We start from the raw sequence: 20,709 nt of genomic DNA, 5'->3' as shown, positions 1-20,709 counted from the left end.
AACCAATAGAATGAAAAGATTCCCCATGATCATTTCAGCCTCATCTCCTCACTGGAGAGCCACCTTCAAGTCTCACTGATGCTCCAGGCGGCTGTTTGAAATAAGGATCCACCAGTCAGCCCGTGTCTGTTGTCCCGCCTGCGTGTCTACACTGCCTGCCTGACTCCACCCCTCCACACTCTCACTTTGCCAGCTGCCCTCTTTCTCTGCCCTCAGGCCAGTGCACACAGCAGGAGCATCCCTTCACCCACCCCGCCTCCCTGCTCCAGCTCCAGGGAGGATGACCGGCTTCCCTGAGCAGTTAGCAGTGGTGAGGCGATGCTCTGAACCAGAGCGAGGGAACAGGGCAGGGGGCTCGCTCAGCCAGGACAAGGCATTTTCAAGACGGCAGTGGCTGGAAAGGAAGGAGAGAAAGGAACACTGTTAACCTTGGACACGTGCAGAGGAGCAGCATGAGAACAGGGACGGGGGAGGTTCATAGAGATGGTGACAAGGTAAAGTGAGACAAAAAATAGTGTCATCCAGGGATCACAGGGAAATGGGAAAAGTGCCAAAGAAGATGGATCGAGTCCCTGTTCATTGATCCGGATGAGAGCAAGGAGAGAGGCCCAGCAGACAAGGCAGGAAGAATCCTGAAGGTGGAGGGAAGTCAGTCATAAGAGATGAAGGCGATACAGTGATCTGAAAAAGGAAGAAAGAAAAAATTCTGGGACAGCTAAGAAAAACAGATAAACCTGCAAAACCTAAAGTTTGTGAGGAGGGATGTGTCGATGCTGCAGGAACAAAGGGGGCTGGGAAGGAACGCAGTCTGGGGGGCGCAGGTGGAGAGGCTGGGGCGGTGGGGCCCGCAGGGCAGAGACCCCGGGCAAAGACAAACAGGAAGACATCTGAGAGGCAAAAGCTGCAGGAAAGAAGACAAATGACACAAACTCCTATGTGCTTGGAAAGCAAGGCTCTCCAGTGGGCTGAGCTGTGTCCTCTCAAATTCCTATGCTGAAGTCCCAGCCCTCAGCACCTCAGAACGAGACTGTATTTGGAAATAGAAATCTTTATAGAGATAATTACCTTAAAATGAGGTAATCAGGTTGGGGCCTAATCCAATAGGACTGGTGTCCCTCTAGGAAGAGGAAATTCAGACACAGGTAGAGGAGACAGATCCTGTGAGGACACAGGGAGAAGATGATGTCTACAAGCCAAGCAGCAGCCTCAGGATCCAGCCCTGCCCACACCTGGATCTCAGACTTCCCCTCTCCAGGAAGTCTGCGAGAGAATGCATTTCTGTCGTTGAAGCCCCCAGCCTGTGGGGACTTTGTTTTAGCAGCTCTCAAATAATGTAGGCTAATGGAGGCTCCAAGAATAAAAGTCACAGCTGAATAGAAGGAGGAAAGGGGAGGAGAGGGAGGGAGAGGGAGCAGGGAGAGAGAGGGAGACAGATTGTGGGAAGAGAATGAATTTACACAGTAGCATCGAAATCTTCAATCAGGGAAGGACTACAATGAAATAAAATAAAAGATGTTTACAGAGAAGTTATTTAAATGACACCCTTAACATTAAGTTGCTTAACAAAATAAATAGCAAAGCCTCATGTGCCCGGTGACAGTCCCAGGCCCAGAACAGTGAGCAGCCTCCTCCACTTAGTGCCTTTTGACTCAAAATACAAACCTCTCTCAAACGTCCTGCCTGGTGTATTTTCTGGCGAATGGTATGATGACATTTCAAGGGCAAGCGATTACAAACAAAACCCCATAAAGCTTATTCTCACGTACTAAAACACTCTGACCAATAAATTCGGTGTTTAGAGAAAATTCACACGATGTAGGGCCAGAGTGACATGCCTTTGGCAGTCAGCATCACCAGAAAGCCCTTTGACGGCCCTGGCTTTGTGGCTAAAAACGTCCACTTTCCTGACACTGCAATTATGGTACACTCCACACCCTTCATCTTTCTCAGATGGTTCATGATCTTGCAGTGCCTGAAGGACATCAACTCAACCTCATTCTCCAACAGGTGCTGAGCGCTTACTAGGCGCAGGGATGGGCTGGTCCGGCAGGCCCCATGTTGCTGCCCGCCAGGGGCCACACTGCCCAGCCCCACCTGGGGGAGCCTCCAGCCCCAGACTGGGAGACAGGACACAGCACCCCAGGAGTCCCACGGGCCACAGCCAGCTGCAGGTGGCATGCTCTCAGGTGGGGAAGGGGAGAGGCTGTGGGAGGGGGCGGATGGATCGGGGGGACTCCAACAGGACACCTGGCCTTGGGGTGTGAGGGGCTCGTGGGCAGCTCACACTTCCTGAGTGCTGAGCAGTTCGCTCCCCATGATGGCTGCCTGGTGCTGACAAGGACTGGAGGTGACCCTGGTTCCAGTTTTTGGAAGTGGAAACAGGGAGGGGAAGAAGTGGCTAGTTCCACCGTGAAGACGCTGGGCGCTGCACCGCCCTGGCTGCCGAGTCAGTGGGGAGGCCTCAGCCCCTCCATGCCTCCCCGCAATGCTCAGGGCCCTAGGAGGGTGGCAGGGGCAGAGGGAAGGAAGAGGGAGGAGCAGGAAGGGAGGATAGAGGGTGCAAGGGGAGTGTGAGGGGAGGGAGGCCGCCTGGGGCCCTGGGTAGCAGAGGGAGACAGGCTGGGAGTCAGGGGGAAGGAAGTGAGCAAATACACTGAGAAGAGAAAGTGGAAACACTTTGCGCGGGGGGGAAAAAGCAAAGGTAGAAATGCAGAAATGGCGAGGAGTCCAGGTTCCATCCTCACGGAGGCAGGTTTAAGGTGAGGCAGCAGCTCTTCCGCTGTGCCCTGGAGCTGGCCTCGGGAAGCCCAGACCATCAGGGTCCATTTCCAGCAGCGATTCCCACGCAGGAAGTGAGCGAGGGGTCATCCCGGTGGGGGGGGGGGGGCTCTTTCCTCTCCAGGACACACAGCAGCTGTGTCTGAATTGCTGGGGGCGGAGAGGGGCACCCGAAGCATCCCAGAGCCCCCCACAGTCCCTGTTGAAACGAGGTGCAAAGTGCCCTCCACTCCCAGGCACTGGGGAGTGGAAACAGGTTGAGAACCACTGGATCCTGAGACTGGGTCTTGGAGAAAATTACTTTTTGCTCATCTCCCAGTTTTCTGTTATGAAATTAAAATATTCACTTCTATTTAGACTCAGCCTCATTACTCTCTGCCACTTCACTTGGCTCTGCAATCCATTAAGAAAAAGTTTAAGAAAACTAAATGTTTTCCAGCTCTGTTTCCCAACTCTGCTTAATGATGTAATTCTAAATATTTGTTGTTTCTTTTAAAGGTCTAAGAAAACTAAAATCCTGACTGTGCGTGGTGGCTCATGCTTGTTATCCCAGCACTTTGGGAGGCCAAGGACAGATCACCTGAGGTCAAAAGTTTGAGACCAGCCTGGCCAATGTGGTGAAACCCCATCTCTACTAAAAATACAAAAATTAGCCATGCATGGTGGCACACACCTGTGGCCCCAGATACTTGGGAGGCTGAGACTTGAAAATCACTTGAACCCAGGAGGCAGAGCTTGCAGTGAGCCGAGATTGTGCCACTGCATTCCAGTCTGGTTGGCAGAGTGAGACTCAGTCTCAAAAAAAAGAATAAAAACTAAAATGCTAGTTATAGTTAAAAAGTGCCTGAGCCTGGCGACAGTGCCTCTGTAGTCATACATGAGGGTGCTATTGGTAATCCATTGAATTGTAGCTTCTTATCAAGGGATCAGCACAGATGGCCCTGCAGAGCTACGAATGTCGTTGACTGCAAGAGGTTAAAATACCCGGAGCAGAAATTAGCTGCATCTAAGTCCAAATGAATCTCTATTTTTGAAACATCATTAAGGCATTTAAAATTCTACCGAGGGTGACCTGAGGCATCCGGTGTCACCCACCATTGAAGCCCAGAGAAGGCAGACACGGCCCTCCCTGCTGCCCCTTTCAGACCTGCTGGCTGCCAGCATGTTACTGGCTCTGAGCTCCGTAAGTCATCTCCTTGTTTTTTCTTTCCAACCTCCACAAACTGTTCAAGTTCCTCTAATTAAGAAGTGCAGCCAGCAGTGGCCAAGAACCCTCAGCTACAAGGCAGTGAAATCAGCTACTTCTGATAAAGACCTTCAGAACCTAATCAGACACAGGAACAAATAAAACCACAACGTATGTGCTATGATTCTAGGGGAACGCACTGGGAGCTATTTCCCGTTCCTTTTCGACTTGTGAGACATCTTGTCATCTTGAATTTGGAATTGTTTTTTGATATGGGATTGTAAATCTTTTGTAGTTTCATTGTTCCTACTGCAGGACCTAAAACACTCATGTATTGGGAAGATAATTTTCTCCGAGTGGTTAGCAGGTGCCAAATGTAGCTCAAAACATCACTCAACAGTTCAAAAGCATCACTGAGGTCTTGGTTTACAACTGACCTTGTTTGCTAGGCCTGTTTCCCAATTCTACTTAATTATGTAATTCTCAATATTTGTGTTTGTGTTTTTAAAAAAGCCCTTAGAAGACAGGAGAATCATTTGAACCCGGGAGGCAGAGGTTGCAGTGAGCCGAGATCACGCCATTGCACTCCAGCCTGGGCAAAAAGAGTGAAACTCTGTCTCAAATAAAAAAAAAAGCCCTTAGAATAATCTGGAACAAAAATTTGGTGCAAAATAACAGCACAGGCCGGGCACAGTGGCTCCTGCCGGTAATCCCAGCACTCTGGGAGGCCAAGGCAGGTGGATCACGAGGTCAGGAGATCGAGACCATCCTGGCTAACATGGTGAAACCCCGTCTCTACTAAAAATACAAAAAATTAGCCAGGCGTGGTGGCGGGCGCCTGTAGTCCCAGCTACTAGGGAGGCTGAGGCAGGAGAATGGCGTGAACCCGGGAGGCGGAGCTTGCAGTGAGCTGAGATCGCGCCACTGCACTCCAGCCTGGGCGACAGAGCAAGACTCCATCTCAAAAAAAAAAAAAATAAATAATGATAATAATAACAGCACAAATACTAAGCCTACCTGGGTTTCGGGAGAACTTCGGACCAAAGTCTGGCTCCCGGTCCTGCTGCTCACAGAATGTGGGGAGGGGGTGGCGGTCACAAAATCAAGCGCGTTTGCAGTCTGCACCACGCAGAAAAGTGAAGCCACCACCCTGTTCCTTAGCGCCTTCCTCACCCAAGGCCCTGCACCAAGGACAAGCCAGCCTCCTCTTCACCTGTTCACGTGGCCCTCTTTTCACTGCTATCCTCCAAACTCGAATTCTTTCCCCAGCCTTTCTTTAGGATCACTGTATTATATACTTAGAACATGTTTGCAAGCTCTAGAATAAATAAAAGAATTTACTCATCCCATTTCAGGGTGAAACCTTCTAGCACAATCTGAAATATTTTTAAGAATACTACCAATCTGTAAATATCATGACTTACTAATTTAAAGGAATAGCAGGTAATAATGAAATAAATGTGACTGAAGGGAGATATAATTAAGATTGGGTGCAATGTACCAATCTTTACTGTAATTATGTCAAGAAAATAACAACATCAAAAGAAAGGAAAAGAGTCAGTAGCAAAGAAATGGATGATTTAGAGATGCACACTCTGAAAGCTTTTACTTATGGAAAATGCTGTCGTCCGTTTATCATTCACTCAAACTGTGCTTGACGCCTAAGACTAGTTAATTGCATAACATTATTTTTGTTAAGACCAAACAAATTACAAATCAGCCTTTCATGCTTGGTTCAGAAGCCGGAAATGTCAGATTCCTTTTCCTGCAGCAGAAATCTTACATTTCCCTCAATCTCCCTGGGCAACTTAATCTAATGGTGATGTATGGAAGTTTCCATAGAATTCTATGGGGAAAGTCCCACAGGGATTTTGGGTGAGGCTTATTCTGCCCTAAGTGCACGCTGAGTGAGGGTGGCCTTTTTCTTCCTGGAGCCCTTCACTAGGTCGTTCTGTCAAGCCCTGCAGGTAGTGGCCTCTCATACCTGGCACTTGACAACTCCTCCTTGATGATGCTTCCACATGAGGCAGCACAGGGAAGATGCCCCCGGGCAATTCTCACTAAGCATGAGCAGGAGGAGCTGGGCCCTGGCAGCTCCTTGAGGAGCACTGGTCTGCTTCAGCCACGCCACCCTCGGGAGCTTGAGAACACAGGAACTGGCCTCACTCCTCAGTCCAGGATCCCTCTGTTGGCTGGGCTTCTGGGAAAGCTCGCATGCCCCGTCCACTGGAGAGCTGAATGCAAATCTGGGGTGAGGGCCTTGCTTTGCTCTTGCCCTTACCCTCAATGGTGGCCCTGCAGCTGCCGGCAGATTCCCCCTCCTTTCTTGACGCCAGGTCCCTGACTCTCAGGGTAGCCCATTGGCTGCTTTCTTCATACGCCTCCTCCCACATCTGGGTCTTGAGTCCTAGGTTGAGATTGTCTTTCCTGGTCGAGTCCTGACCAAGACCCAGTTCTGAAGTCTTGGAGCATCTTCTGGCCGCAGAGACAGCGTGGGGTGGTCTGAAAGGCCTGTCTGTAGAGGTTAAATGACCATCACCCTCGCTTGGGCTTGTCCAGCCTACTGGCCTTCATCAGGGCCAATAAGGTCAAGTGCTGACCAACAGCTGCTGCAAAGCCTGCTGTGTTCACCTTTCCAACAAAGCTGGGGACGCCGAGGGCTGCGAGCCTGCGGCTTATCCAAATGGGACTTTCGGTGGAGCTGGGAAACCAATGGGACCCTGGGACCTCTAAATGGTGTGTGGCTGGAGCCAAGGTGGGGATGGAGGGCCTTGAAGATTTTTCTGAGGATAGGGTGATCGGAATCATCTCACTAAAAGATTACGTGGCAGCTAAATAATGCGTTTAACAGGAGCAAAAACGAGACATAAATAAATATGAACAAATGGTCTGAGCACTGTAGGGCAGGTCTGTTTCTATCTGCTGATATTACAAACCTAGATCAGTAGTTATGGCAACACCACCTGGCCCAGGAACTGATTTAGATATCATTGCAGGCTCCATTTCCACATAAAGGATAATATTCCTTCCTAGAATGATACGCAGGGGGTGCTGTAAAACACTGGGGACAGGAGGATGCTTTCTGCCTATAATGATCTCAGACGAGGACACTTCAATATTTCTAAACTATGGGAAAATCACTGGGAATACAACAAAAACAGCATAGAAATCCTGGAGGATCAATTAACTGTATCCCACACCCTGTCCCGTGAGAATGCAGAGTCTACCCACTTGAGTCTTCAGACTGGAGGAGAACCCTAAAGATAGCTAGTCAGTCTCTTCCCAAATGCAGAAAGCCTCATGCTAGATTTTGGGCCAATGCTCAAGGCCTCAGTTGACTGACCAGTTAAGAGAATGTGAAGCAGGAATTGGTATTCCACTGTTGAATAGCCTCCAATTGCAGTAAGACCATATGTCATATCACAGGTGTTTCTGAGAAACTCGGCTATTCCTGCAGGTCGAATATTTCAGCTAGGGTTCTCTTAAATTCTACTAAAGAAAAGGTCTTTCCTAAAAGTATTAATATTAGAAAGAATCCATGTAATTGACTACAGGGAAATTCTCTTTCAGTTGTACTGAAACAGTTGATGTTCATTCTGTGTGATTTGTGATAATTGCTGGAGTCCACAACTTTTGACAAATTTTAAAATTTGATTTATGAACTGGTTTTTCACCTTGAAGCGAAATGGTAGCCAAGAAGTTTTCAAGTGGGCATTGCATTCTGTAACAAAGAATGAGTATCAACAACATTTAATGGCTAACAAGGACATTTGGTGTGAATTTAGGGAGTATAGAGGTAAATGTTTTAAATAAGAATATTCTTCTATGTAATTTTCTAACTTAACACCAGCAAAAGAAATCAAGCTAATTTAAAGATGCTACCAATGTAATGGAATTCTTATGATACCAAAATTAAAGAGGTGAAAAAACCCAGATATCAATCTGTGCTGGAAGAATAACATAATCCCATAAATCAGCCCCTGATGGTGCAAAATCATTTGATGATGGAAAGTCAGCAAAGGCAACAGCAAGCGTCCACAGCAGTAGATTTATGAGGGCAAAAAGGAGGCTCTTCTGAGTTTCCTGTGAATCTCTGTAACAATACAGTCATGGACGGAAACACCCGAGGCACCTGGAGGTGAATATTGCCATGAAACACTCAACGTTATGAAAGCAGATCTCTGTGTGCATTGGAGGCTGCTGTGTCTTGGCCATACATTTCTGTGCATTTAGTTCAATAAATCTCCTTCTTCTTTAGAAGCAGGAACATCTATTGATCACCTTGTCTATGCAAGGAACACGTGTCATCATTTCCTCTGATCCTCATGATTCATGTGAGCAGTTGGGTTTATGCTCCTTGCCTTTAGGGGAGGCCTCTGATATTCAGGGAGGTGGGTGCCTGCCCAGAAGTGAGCCACGCTCAGGAGGGGAAGGAGAACTGAGACACCTGTTGGGCTCCTAAATCTTGATCCCAGTTGCTCTGGCCCTGAGCTGCAGAATAAGGTTTAGGATCTTTCCCAAGACAGTCATCACCACCTAGAGCCACACACTACCTTGAGTTCTTAACCTAGGGCCCACGCACCCCTCAGGGTATATACATTTGGATGGGAAAAAATGTCTCCATTTTCACTAACTTTGAACTGCAATTCAGCACTTCTTATAATGAGGATTGAAAGTTAAGAAACCACAGCAGTATTAGCAATGCCTTGGCTTTGTCACCAATAGACAAATGTTTTAAAATCACATTACAGTTGTGATGTTGTTGTAGATATTTTGAAATGTCATTGATGTTCATTACTGTCAGATTAGGAGAGCTGTTAGACCTGCCTCTAGATCTTAATATTCAATGTGTTAATAAAGGGCTTTTTAATTTATTTTAGTTCATCATGTTTTAAAAACATGTTCTGATAACTGTATTTAAGTATAATTGGTTTCCTTTGAAATCCTATGCATTTTGTTTTGTGCAACTAAAGACATTATTCTGGGGAGGAGTCCGCAGGTGTCCCCAGACGCCTCGAGGCCATGCAGTCCTCCAGGTGGCTTCGAGGGGTTTGGGGCAGCAGGAAGGGACTCCTGTGGTTGGTCACCTGTTTCTCTTTGACCGATCATCAAGAATAAACAAGAGTCCTCCATCTCTCTTATGAAAAGGCAGATGCCAGGATATCCTTTTTAAATGAAATTACTAATAAGCACTTTAATTCAATTCAGCTCAAACTCACTTTTTATTAGATCAGTTTTATTTGTGAATTATGATAATGTCCTTTAAGCGTTGTGAAATTTTAATCTTCATAGTTAGAGTAGCAGTCTTGTATGAGTTCTCTAAAACAATGATGTTTCATAGTGTACATTATAAAAGAGATCAAAGGAAGTCAGCAGGGCTCTGGAGGGGTGGGGTCGCAGCCACCAGTCTCTGCAGCTCTCCTGCATTACTTTTAGGCATTGTTCACATTGGATGAAGGCACTTCCCCTGGAGGATCCTAACCCGCTACTGTGGACAAGGCCCCTGGCTTTGCTGTCCTCTTCTTTCCCACCCAACCTGGAGGAGAAAGGCTCCCACCTGAGAGGTGCTGTCTGACGCAGGCACGTGTGCGCTGCAGGAAAGGGCTCTGATAAAGAACAGCCTCCTTGCACAAAGCCAGGTTAAATACATTATGATTTAGTATTTTGACGACTCTTAAAAAGTTACATTTTAAAGGCTTCTAATACTCAACTAGTTACAGTTAATTTAAGCTTGTAACTCACTCAATTCTGGTGAAGTTTCCACTATGGTATTTTTATTTTTCCTTGGCTGAGAAGCAGAGTTGAGTAGCATATGTCACTAATCATAAAGGACTCCAGCACAAATTAATCCTTGCAGCAATTGATCTTTACTTGGTACAGTTACATCCAATTCCTGACAGACATTTTATGGGAAGCAATATGGGCACCCAATCTGACACTAAGTAATCACCCTAATACATACATATTGATCTGTAAGGCAAAAATAATTGGTTTAATAATTTTGTGCACAAAATGTCCAAATTCATAAAATATTAATCACAGCTTTTTATTAGAACCAAAATGTAATAAGTTCTGTAACTCCATATTCTGATATTTGCAAATGTCTGATCTTCAAGATCAAAAAATGAGAATTACCCTTAAAATATTTTTCTGGAAATTTTCCCTTCAATTTCCAAGTGAGCTGAGGACAATTCAACTTTACGTGTAACCGATCCTTTACCAGACAGTATTTCCTTAGCTCCTTCATCAAAGAACTCAGTGAAACACCTCGAGAATGTCTGCCAAATACTGTGATGAAGAATTAGTATTTATTTTAGAGAAATTATTTTAAGGTAGCCATTCCTTCAATCTGAGTGATTTTACCAATGTAACAATTATGTTCAAAAAGCACTTCTTTCTTGAGTTATTTTCAGACTCTCTAAAATGCCTTTCCCTTCTGTATACAGAATAAATAAAGCTGTAATAATTATCTTTCTCCTACGGTTTGAAGCAATTAACACATTCATCCATTTTGCTCAATCAATACAAGGAGCTTATGATGAATCTGGGCCGATATATTTGTCCAACGTTGCTGATAATTCCGTACCACGTGTCAGACTTGATGGATGCACCATCCGTCCTCTCGTGGATTGATTCTGAGTACTGTAGGAAAACCATGCACCATGGAACTGCAAAGGCATTCCTAACATCCATATGTGCCATGAGGAACAATACTACTACACGTGGTACTTGCCAACTAGACACCTCCTCAGGACCAGGTGGCTCTGGCACTGGATTGGTTGCCTGGTGGCAGCTCAGCTCTGCACATGATTCAACCTCAGCAAGCCTCAGTTTCTTCCTCTTTAAAATGGGAATTACAACAGCACCTACCTCATAGGCTGCTACAAGGATTTAACCAAATCATTCACATAAAGCATTCTGCACAGCAGCTGATCCACAGTAAGCACTTACATTGCATCGCAAGAAGGGGCAAAACGAAGAGGATGGGGAGTCTGCTCAGGGAAACAGATCCTGTGGCAAACATTTATTTGGCACACACAAGGTGTTGGACATTTAGCAAAGAGAAGGGGCAATACAGTTGTAATTATGTAAACTGGCAGGGTAAGCACAGAAATGAACTTTTTCTAAACAATGCCGAGCTTCCTCCTCCACAGTTCACAGGAGGAAGTCATCGCTTTTATTGAAGGAGTGGTTGAGGAGCTGTTTGCAGAGAAGTTGGGGCATCTGGGCAGGGTTTTTAAGGATGGCCAGGGACTCACCTGGCGAACATGGGCAAGAGGGGCTTCCAGGCAGGAGGGGCTGGTGGAGGAGGAGCCTCATTGGGGGCTGTGGCGGATGGAGGAATGTCATCATGGCTGTACAGTGCTGGGAAACTTGAGCTCTATTTCATAAGGTTCGTAACAAGATGTGATAAAGCTAGGTCTGCATTTTACAGGAGCCATGCAGGTGGCATCAGGGAGGATGGACGGGGACAGAGAGACTGGATGGGGGCACTGCAGGAATGCAAGCAGAGGACAGGCACCCACGAGGCAGGAACACAGGGCTGGAGAGGAGGAGAGCGGGAGAGGAGAGCCTAGCACTGAAGAATAGGAACAGAAGAGGCTCGGTGAGTGTGGCTCCCTGACCATGCCCAGCCCTGCTGGCCAGGTAAGGGGCAAGGTCAGGCAGCTTCTTCTGGCTTCTGCAGACACACCTGCCCTCATCTCCCAATCCTTTGCCATCTGATTGGTCCCAAATCTGCTCTCCCAGTCTGGTGTCCTTGGTCCTCCCGCTCAGCTGGTTTCCTCCTAGCCTTGGGGGATTAGCAGGCCAGGGAGAGGACCAGGGGAGTGTCACAGACGTTATGCAGAATGGGGAAGGGTCGTCATGGGAATGCCAAGGGCAATGTCACTACAGTGCTCAGTGAATGAATGAATGATGTGTGTAACAATGAGAAAATAACTGAACCATTAAACCTTAGCTTAGCTTGCCGACTTACTGAGTAGGAAAGTGTAGACATTACTGGAAACATTTCTGCCGTTACTATAACTTCTTGGTCGGTGTGGGGGCATGCCTGGCCTTTCCATTTATCAGCAATGAAACCATATCCCAAAAAACACTGAGTGACTAATGCCCCACGTTAATGTCAAGTCTCAATCACCCTTAAGTAGAGTGTTTTCTCTAAGAACATCACCTGGAATTTCTGAAGACCCTGCTGACCCCAGGACCCCACTGGGCCCATGTCCCCACTATATACCCAGGCCACTGTCTACTGTCAGATCCATGGATATTTCCTAAATATTAACAAAAAGATACTTGTGAAGCCACTTGGCATGTCAAAAGCAAATGTAAAGGGTTTTGTCTTCTCCCCATTAGAGGGTACGTTCCCTGTGGCAGGCACTTGATGTGTATCTGATCCACCAATGATGCCTAGGAAGTTCCTGCATGATGGGAGGCACTTGATTCCCGTGCTGTATTAATTAGTCAGCCACGGCTCTGGAGGGTCTGCGCACACCACCCTCCGCAGCTGCGTCTCATCGAGGGTGGAGTGAATCATCCCTTCATTTTCTTTTTCAGGGTTTACACTCCCTCGTAGTCTACACAAGCAATCCAGGGAGGAAGGCTGGCTTTAGGATGGCACCTCTACAGAAGTCGGGCTTTGAAGGTGCTGAGTCAGGGTTGACCTAGGACAGGGAGTCTGAGCCAGGTGGTGTGGGGAGGTTGGGGGGATTAATTATCACCATTTCTGAAGCTCTGGGCTGTGGTTACTGGTGGGTGAGGCTGTGTCTCCCAGATGGGTGGAGAGGGCGGAGGTGGACCATGGCCAGCGTCAGGCAGCTTTTCCAACCTAGGCTGCCCATTAGAATCATGAGGAGCTCTTCGGACCAGCCTCTGTCAGGGCCTGATCCTAGACCACAAAGTCTGAGTCTTTGAGGGGACAGCCCTGGTACTGAAATAATTTGCACACTCCTCAGGGCATCTAATGTGCTGCCAGGGTTGGGAACCACTGGCAGAGAAGAAAGGACTAACACTTGTGGCCAGCCATCCTCTCCCCTCCCGACTACCACGTTAACACAACTAGGGCAGCAACAACCTCTGATTCTAGGAGCTCCGAAGTGTGGCTCAAAAACCCTGCCACAAGTGTCTGCTTTGTTTCCTTAACTATAAAAGCCATTTCTGCTGGTGTCTTATCTGCCTCTGACATGGTACTAGCGAGGCTGCCTTCCTTCTACACTTGGGTGTGGACGAGTCTCTTCCTGACGATGAGAAGGGAGACACTGACCAGGTTGTGGGTGTCAGGCTTTCATTCAGACTTCAGCTCAGTGTCCACATGGGCACATTCCACTAAGCAACAGCCATGAACCTACACCGTCCTTACAGAGAAAACCAAATCTCCCCCATCGCTTAAGGGAAATCAGAAAAGTACACAAAAATACACTACAACCTTCTTCCTGCAAGTTCAGATTCTCAAAATCTCATGGTGAAGTAAAAGTAGCTTCTATCAGGAGCTGCCCCATGCACTCCAGGCTGAGCTGCTGGAGCTCTCCAAGTGGGTGTGGGGCTATTTTTAGGATGCAGTCCTGCCTGTGTCCTCCTGCCTGCCCTACTTGATAGAAGAACAAGTAGCTATTTTTTCCTCTGAACAGTCCAGCATATCGATACCTCAAGCTGCAGAGTCATCGGTGGTGGCAATAATCTCCATCCCCTGTACACAGCACAGGACACAACACAGTGACTCATAAGCACGCTACCAAAAATCCACGTCTCCCTGGACGAATCAGATGGCGTTACCCACCCCTGCCGGTCACTATTTTTGCTCTAGGTTGTTCTAGCTTCCCTCCGGGTGTGCAGCCATTTCTCTGCTCAAAGCTGCGGGCAACATTCTCCATCCATTGCCTCCCTCCGTGTGGCTTCCTCTATTGCTTTTCAAACTAGCACAGCAGCTGCAGAAACAAGATGAGCAACTGGTTAAGAAATTCCTGTTTGGTTTTGTTATGGGCTGAATTGTTTCTCCTCCAATCACCAAGGTACATGGTGAACCCCTAACCCACAGCACCTCAGAGTGTGACCTTATTTGGAGATAGGGTTTTTAAGAGGTAATTAAGTTAAAGTCAGGTCAGGAGGATGGGCCCTAATCCAATCTGACTGTGTTCTTCCACGAAGAGGAGATTAGGACACAGACACACACAGAAGGAAGGTCATGTGAGGACACAGGGAGAACACAGCATCTACAAGCCAAGCAGGCAGGACTCAGGAGAAACGAGCCCTGCTGACACCTTGATCTTGGATTTCCAGGTCCTCTGTTATGGCAGCCCCAGCAACCTAATACAGGGCCTTTAAACATTTTGTATGTTGTACGGCTGGGCGAGGTGGCTCACGCCTGTAATCCCAATACTCTGGGAGGCCGAGGTGGGAGAACTGCTTGAACCTAGGAATTTGAGACCAGCTGGGCAACATAGTGAGACCCCCATCTCTACAAAAAATAAACAAAATTAGCTGGGCAAAGTGGTGTGCACCTGTAGTCCCAACTACTTGGGAGGCTGAGATGGGAGGATTGCTTGAGCCCAGGAATTAAAGATTACAGTGAACAATGATCATGCCACTGCACTCCAGCCTGGGTGATAGAGGGGACCCTGTCTCAAAAAAATCTCTGTGTTAGAAGATTAGGTTAGAAGCCCACAGATTTTAGGAGCCCAACGGGCTGTTCATCTTTGTCACTCTTTCTGATGAGACTGCTGGTTTTACAGTCATAAGCAAAGTGCTATTTCTAGGCCTAGTATTTTGGAAGATGGGCTTTATGTATGTCTCTGTGTGTGTGTGCACGTGTGTGTGCACTTGTGCTTCCCAGTGACACCATGGTGTAGCCCCCTTTCAGACCTAAGGTGGATTTTAGTGACATCACTGCATATCATTTCACAAAGCTGAGCTGCAGAGCCCTTTACTCTTTCCTTACACTTAGACAAGTTTCCTTTATTAAAAAACATCCAGAAACCGTCAGGCAAACAGAACTTGTCCTGAAATTGCTTTCCAATTTTAAATTCAAACAGTAAGACTCAAGGATGCTTTAGTACTGATGTTCTGTGAATCTTCTGCGGATGGCTGGCTGAGCAGCTCTTCTCTGTGGACAGAAAGGATTATCACAATGGTCACAGTTAATAAACAACTGCCTGGAAACAGCAAGGTGCTTGGATGGCGCCTGGCCTGACTGCCATTTCCAACAGCTTTTACTCATGCTGATGAAATTTCAGAGCCTTGCCACCCATGAGCTGTTATGAGAGCATGCGGCTGTATAAACTCCACCTGACTCTGTGAAACTACGGTTTCCTCACCTGTACAACAACCATCAAAAGAGCAGAACCAGGGAGGTTCAAACATCCTCAAACATCCTATGTTCTCTGCTGGCCCAGAGTATGGCACAAGCAAGTAGGAAATGCTTCCTGCTGCTGCTGCTGCTGCAGTTATTATTATCAACAGGGTGTGCATGCTAAATTGTATGGTTGGCTCTGAGGGGCCAGGAGAGGAGTGAGGAATTGTCACTCAATTGCCATTTGGTTCCCTGTCCCTGGCAATGCCTAATTAACTAAAAAGGGGACACTGAGGAGGTGAGCCACAGTGAAAGCAGGTCTCTGAGTCAGTGCACCATCAAGCAGCTTTTGGGGACCCTGCTGCACACACAACTGCCAGAACAAGGTCCCTGGCCAGTCACCCCATCGTCCCACGCTCCAAGCCTGGAGTGGAAGCCAGTAAACTCTGGCACTCTTCATGGCCAGCATTCCCCAATGCTGATGCTACTTTGTCTAGGTTTACAGAGTCCGAAAATGCAGTTTTTGCAGGTTAAGCTACCTACTAGGTGCAAGCACTGTGCTGGGATTACAGGCTACTTTCATTTCAAAACCAACATCTTCCAGCTTTTGAATGCCAAAAATCTTATACTGGAGCTGTGGGTTGTATTCTTTTGGTTCAGTAACTAATAAAGGATGCAAATAATTATCTAAAAGTATACTTTTAACATTTTCACCAGTTCATTCTAAAAGTACAGAGTTTTAAAATCCAATTATAAAAAACTAAGAGTTACCTAAAAATGCCTCTAGTCAAAAGAGGGTTTAGTAATAGACAAAGGGGGAAGATATGTATATCATTATTTCTACATAGAATATATCATATAGGAAATTTATATATTAATTTAAGACAACTACAATTCATACAGCAACATGCAAGAGATTTTGGTAACACAGGCCAGAGAGTCACTTAAAAGCCTCACGAAATGACTGAATTTATCATATGATGTGATAAGCCTAAGCTTTTTATTGTATACAAAACTGTTAAGCAGATATTTTTATGTTACACACGAAACTCTTAAAATTGTTTTACAATTTCTCTAGAAGTATAGAAACAGCGTATCCTCAATTCAGGAAGTTCAGCTGAGCAGTGAATGTTTTCCTCTATAAAAGAAGCAAACCAGCCTTTTCTAACTCTGCAGTTAGGATTCATTTCTTATGAAAATGAATCCTAAAAAAGAAATCCCGAGAAGTATCAGAACATAACTAGAATATATCGACTCTCCCTTTTAAAGTAATCATCGGTTTGGTAGCTGTCCCAGTTCTCCTTGAATACCTGATCAGGTATTTTGATTGCTTTCCCAAAGCATATTACCTCTAACTGAGGAAATCATTTGGTAACTACCATATGTGCTCTGAACAACCAGTAGGTAGTGAATTTGCAAAAGTACATAAAGAGACAATCAACCTCAGGTTACCTGAAATACCATCAGAATTCTTTTGTGCACAGAATCCTAAAACATTAATGACTATTCATTTCTTCCTTTCTTTCATTGCATTTTGAATATTTTATGTATGCCACACATTACCCTCTCTTAGACAGCTGTATGTTGGAAGCAGCATGAAAAAATGCAAAGAAATTGAACTTGTACTTTAAAAAGTGCTGAGATTTTGCCTCTATTTTAGATGTGGAATAGACAATATAACACAATATGCTAGGTGGCGGGCAATGGGTTCAATTAGGATTTTATCAAAGTAAGAAATGAAAAAGTTGATAATTACCTTCAATAAAGAAATCTCTCACTTGCAAACTGTACATGAGACTCTCAATTTTAAATACAGAGAAAAGAAAATACACTTACAAGGACCCGTGTATTTTATATATTGCCCATTGATATACTGCCACTTGGCATATGGGCACCAAAGGAATTATTATTATACACAGCATTAATGTAGAAATGGGAAACATTTAATTTCCTGAGGTCCCTCTCTGTCTTAAAAAAAAATTCCCCGTTTCTCATTTCAAACCTTTATTTTCTTGCATCTTTCAAAATACAGGCAGTGGTCCAGTTCATCTCTAAGATCTCTTCCAAGTCTAAAATGTTAGGACTCTGTGATCCCAGAAGGGAATACACATTCCTCTTCCCCTGATCCCCAGTGTCATCTTCACTGTGAAGAATGAAAAACAATAACAGACTGTTCCAAAGAATTCTGATTAGCAATGATTCAAGAAGCAAATAACCAAGGCATTTCTGCAAAGAATTCTTCCACTTCATCTGTATAAATCCTGAAAAATAAAACTGAGATGCCCTACCCCCCATGCTTGCATTCTATCACATGAACCTTTCATCAGACTCAACACTTCACGGCAGGACGGAAAACAAACCTCTGATATTAGAGCACTAAGCCTCCCTCAGCTGAAGATGTTTTTCTAGCGTTGTTACACCCACGCTATTTCTAACTCGGGAAATGTGTGGAACCTAAACCTTAGAAAAGAGGGACTGGCAGGATGGGTCAGGAATTACCTGACCTTCTCTGCTGGAGTTAGGATGCTATTTGTTTGGAATTCCAGGGGTTCCAGCTTTAGTGAAATTGGCAGAACAAGCATTATTTGATTAGTGTGAAAGAGCCTGCAATCAAAGTGCCAGGCAGGGAAGAAGTGATGGCTTCTGATAGGCCGCCTGTAGAAAGATCAAGCCGAGGTCATTTGGGGTCTTTTAAAGAAAACGATGATTTTTCATAAATCTAAAAGATGGCCACACAGCAATGTAATTTTCTTAAGTAATGCTTAATATTGATTCAGGAAAACACCAGAGAACTCAACCGCAGTCGACAGCATATAATTCGAGCCGATAACACCATCACGCACTCACCCTGCTCTCGAGTACTTTGGGGTTTCTTTGCGTAAAGCTGCCATCTGATGCAATAGGTGAGAAGGCTCAGGAGAACTGTTTGGCCCTTAGTTTGGTATTTCGTTAAAATCTTTAGCCCTGATAAAGGATTTAACTGCTTGGGGCAGTGGGGTGAGGCGATGAGGAAAAAGAGGCAGGTCTGAAAGAGACCAAGACCTGCAACGTCTACCCCAGAGGTGGTGGCCCTAAGGGGTTCGGGGAAGGAAGAGGGTGCTCTGAGGGGAAAACAGGCATTGCCGTGGCGGGGTCTGGTCTTGTCCCTTAAGGGAATGCCCAAACCACACAGCCGCCTCTCTAGATTGAGCTCCCAAGAGCAAAATTTCCACCTTTCCTGGAGAGGCAGCCCAGAAGAAGGCAGGGGGCGGATTTACAAGCAGGCAGCTGTCCCTCCCCAGGGCACCCACCTGCAGACCTCCCACCCAAGTCCCCTGCGGAGGAGCCTTGGGTGTGTGTGGGGGGGGGGGGGGGGTTGGGAGGGTGGGAGATCAGCTGGGTTGGACACTTAAATCCTGAGGTCCAGGAAAAGTTCTCACCTTCATAGAGATTATAGGGACGGGAGATTGAGGAGCAGACAAGGGAGGGGCGAGAAAAGGTGAGACGGAGGGGAAAGAAGAGTACGGGAGCCAGGGAAGGTGGAGAAGGAAAAAATGAAAAAGGAATGGGGGTGGGAATAGATGGCCGGACAGAGAAAGGGGCGAGAGGAGAAAGAGTCCAGGAGGAAAGGGAGAGGAGGGTATGGGAGAGGGAGGCTAAGGAAGAGGGATGGAAGAGAATTATGGAGGGATGAGGAGAGAATGAGCAAGCTAGAGAGACCAGAGAGACGGCAGAGACCGAGAACAGAGAGACGGCAGAGACGGAGACCAGACGGGGACGGGAGAGACAGGACGGAAAGCAGGGGCAAGAAGAAAACGCTTAGGGAAAAGAGGTGGAGGCGCTCGGAGCATCCCCGTGGGGCGCTGGTGTAGACAGAGCCGGAAGCGAGATGGCCGGAGGGGCCGGCACTGGCCCTCACCTCGGGGCCCGGGCGCCCGGCGGCGCTGCAGACCCGATCTCGGCCCCGCGCCCCCAGCCTCGCCGCTCCGGCACGCGCGCCTTACCTGGCCCTTGACCAGGCTGGCTGCGAACTGGCGCATGACGGCCTCCACGGTGTAGGCGCTGGACCAGCCGCGCGGCGTGAGCAGCTCCATGCAGATGGCGCCGCCGTCCAGCACGTAGCCGTTCTCCAGGCGCGGGCTGAGCACCCTCATGAAGGGCGGCGAGAAGGGGAAGTTGTCGGGGAAGGTGAGGTTGAGCAGGATGAACTCGGTGTTGGTCTCCTTCATGTCCTGCCATAGCACCGAGTCCTTGTCCACCTGGTGCAGCTTCACGTTCCAGTCGAACAGGCTCTCGTCCACCAGCTCCACGGAGATGAAGCGGTCGCTAAGGCGCGCGATGTCCTGCAGCTCCTTCATGAGCCGCCGGCTGCGCACCTGCGTGCAGTGCTGCTGGCGCGCCGCGGGGACCAGGCTGCCGCCCGCCGCCGCCGCCACCGCCGGGCCCGGCCCCGCCCTGGCGCCCGCTGCCCTCTCGCGGGGGCCCCCGGCCCCCGCCGCCGCCGCCGCCGCTGCCGCAGCCGCCGGCGCCTTGTCGCGCGGGGCCAGCTCCGCCGCGCGCTTGCCTTTGCCCTTGCCGGGTCCCGGGCTGGCGTCGCCCGCGCCCCCAGGGTACTGCTGCTGCTGCTGCTGCTGCTGCTGCTGCTGCTGTTGCTTGTGGCCGCCGCTCTTGGAGCCGCCCTTGCCGCGCAGAGACGCGCTCTGCTGGCCGCCGCCGCGGTGGTTGTGGTGGTGCTTGGGGTCCTCGGTGTCCCGGTTATGCAGGCGGATGAGCCCGATCTTCCGCAGCAGCGTGGCCATTTTAGGCTCGGCGCCGGCTGGGGGCTCCCCTCGGCTCCTCCCCCGGAGCCCGCGAGCCCGGGCGCGGGGTGCGCGGGGCGGCGGCGACGGGCGACCGGTCAGCGGGGCGAGGCAAGGGCCACCCCAGGCGCCGGCGGCCGTGGCGCAGCGGAGCAGGCAGCACGCGCGCTCGCCGGCTGCGGCGTCGCCGCTGTCATATGACGGGGCCCGCTCCGACTCGCGCTCCGGCCGCCCGGGGAGGGGAGGCGTGGAGGGGACGCGGCGCGGGCGGGGGTCCCCGGACCGGTCCCCGGGCACAGCCCCCGAGTCCCGGCGTCTGCTGTCCTTTGTGCGCGGCGGTGGCTGCGCTGGCCCCGAGTCCGAACGCCGCGCCGGGGAGCGCAAAGCCTCTCGCAGTGCCCCGGAGGCAGCGAGTGGCCGCAGGCTCGCGCCTGGCGCTCTTGCGGGCCGTGCCGCGCTGGCGGCTACCGCGGGGCCCGGGCCGCTGCCGCTCGCGTAGCCGCCGCCGCTGCGGCTGCTGACATTGCAGAGGCGGCTGCTCCGTCTGAGCCGAGCTAGGCGCGTAGTGGGCGGCCCTGCTGGCCGGGAGGGGGGGCGAGGGGCGGAGCCGCCGGCTCGCCTGCGCCGAGCCGCCCCCGCCTCCCGCTCCCGCGGCGACACGCGCGCGGCCGCTTGGGGGAGAC

At 48.7% G+C, this 20,709-nt stretch overlaps 1 protein-coding gene across 3 annotated transcripts in view; it reads right to left on the bottom strand.

The window, feature by feature from the left end:
* The window catches only part of UBE2QL1 (ubiquitin conjugating enzyme E2 Q family like 1), a 48,715-nt gene extending 28,215 nt beyond the window's left edge, over nt 1-20,500 (bottom strand). The window contains exons 1-2 of one of the 3 annotated variants that reach the window (XM_063724046.1): nt 19,232-20,500; nt 8,317-15,062 (exon numbers count right to left, since the gene is read on the bottom strand). In XM_063724046.1, the coding sequence (XP_063580116.1) occupies nt 15,009-15,062; nt 19,232-20,026 (849 nt within the window). In that variant the 5' untranslated portion in view covers nt 20,027-20,500 and the 3' untranslated portion in view covers nt 8,317-15,008. Of the gene's footprint in view, nt 1-8,316; nt 15,063-19,231 lie in introns of those variants that run through there. The other 2 variants (XM_063724047.1, XM_009240575.4) reach the window with 2 other exon arrangements.
* Nucleotides 20,501-20,709: the final 209 nt, after the last annotated feature.

The sequence above is a fragment of the Pongo abelii genome, chromosome 4, assembly GCF_028885655.2.
Source record: "Pongo abelii isolate AG06213 chromosome 4, NHGRI_mPonAbe1-v2.0_pri, whole genome shotgun sequence".
Classification (NCBI taxonomy): Eukaryota; Metazoa; Chordata; class Mammalia; order Primates; family Hominidae; genus Pongo; species Pongo abelii.
The sequence above is the reverse complement of the archived record's forward strand: the minus strand, read 5'-3'. Positions and strand labels throughout refer to the sequence as shown.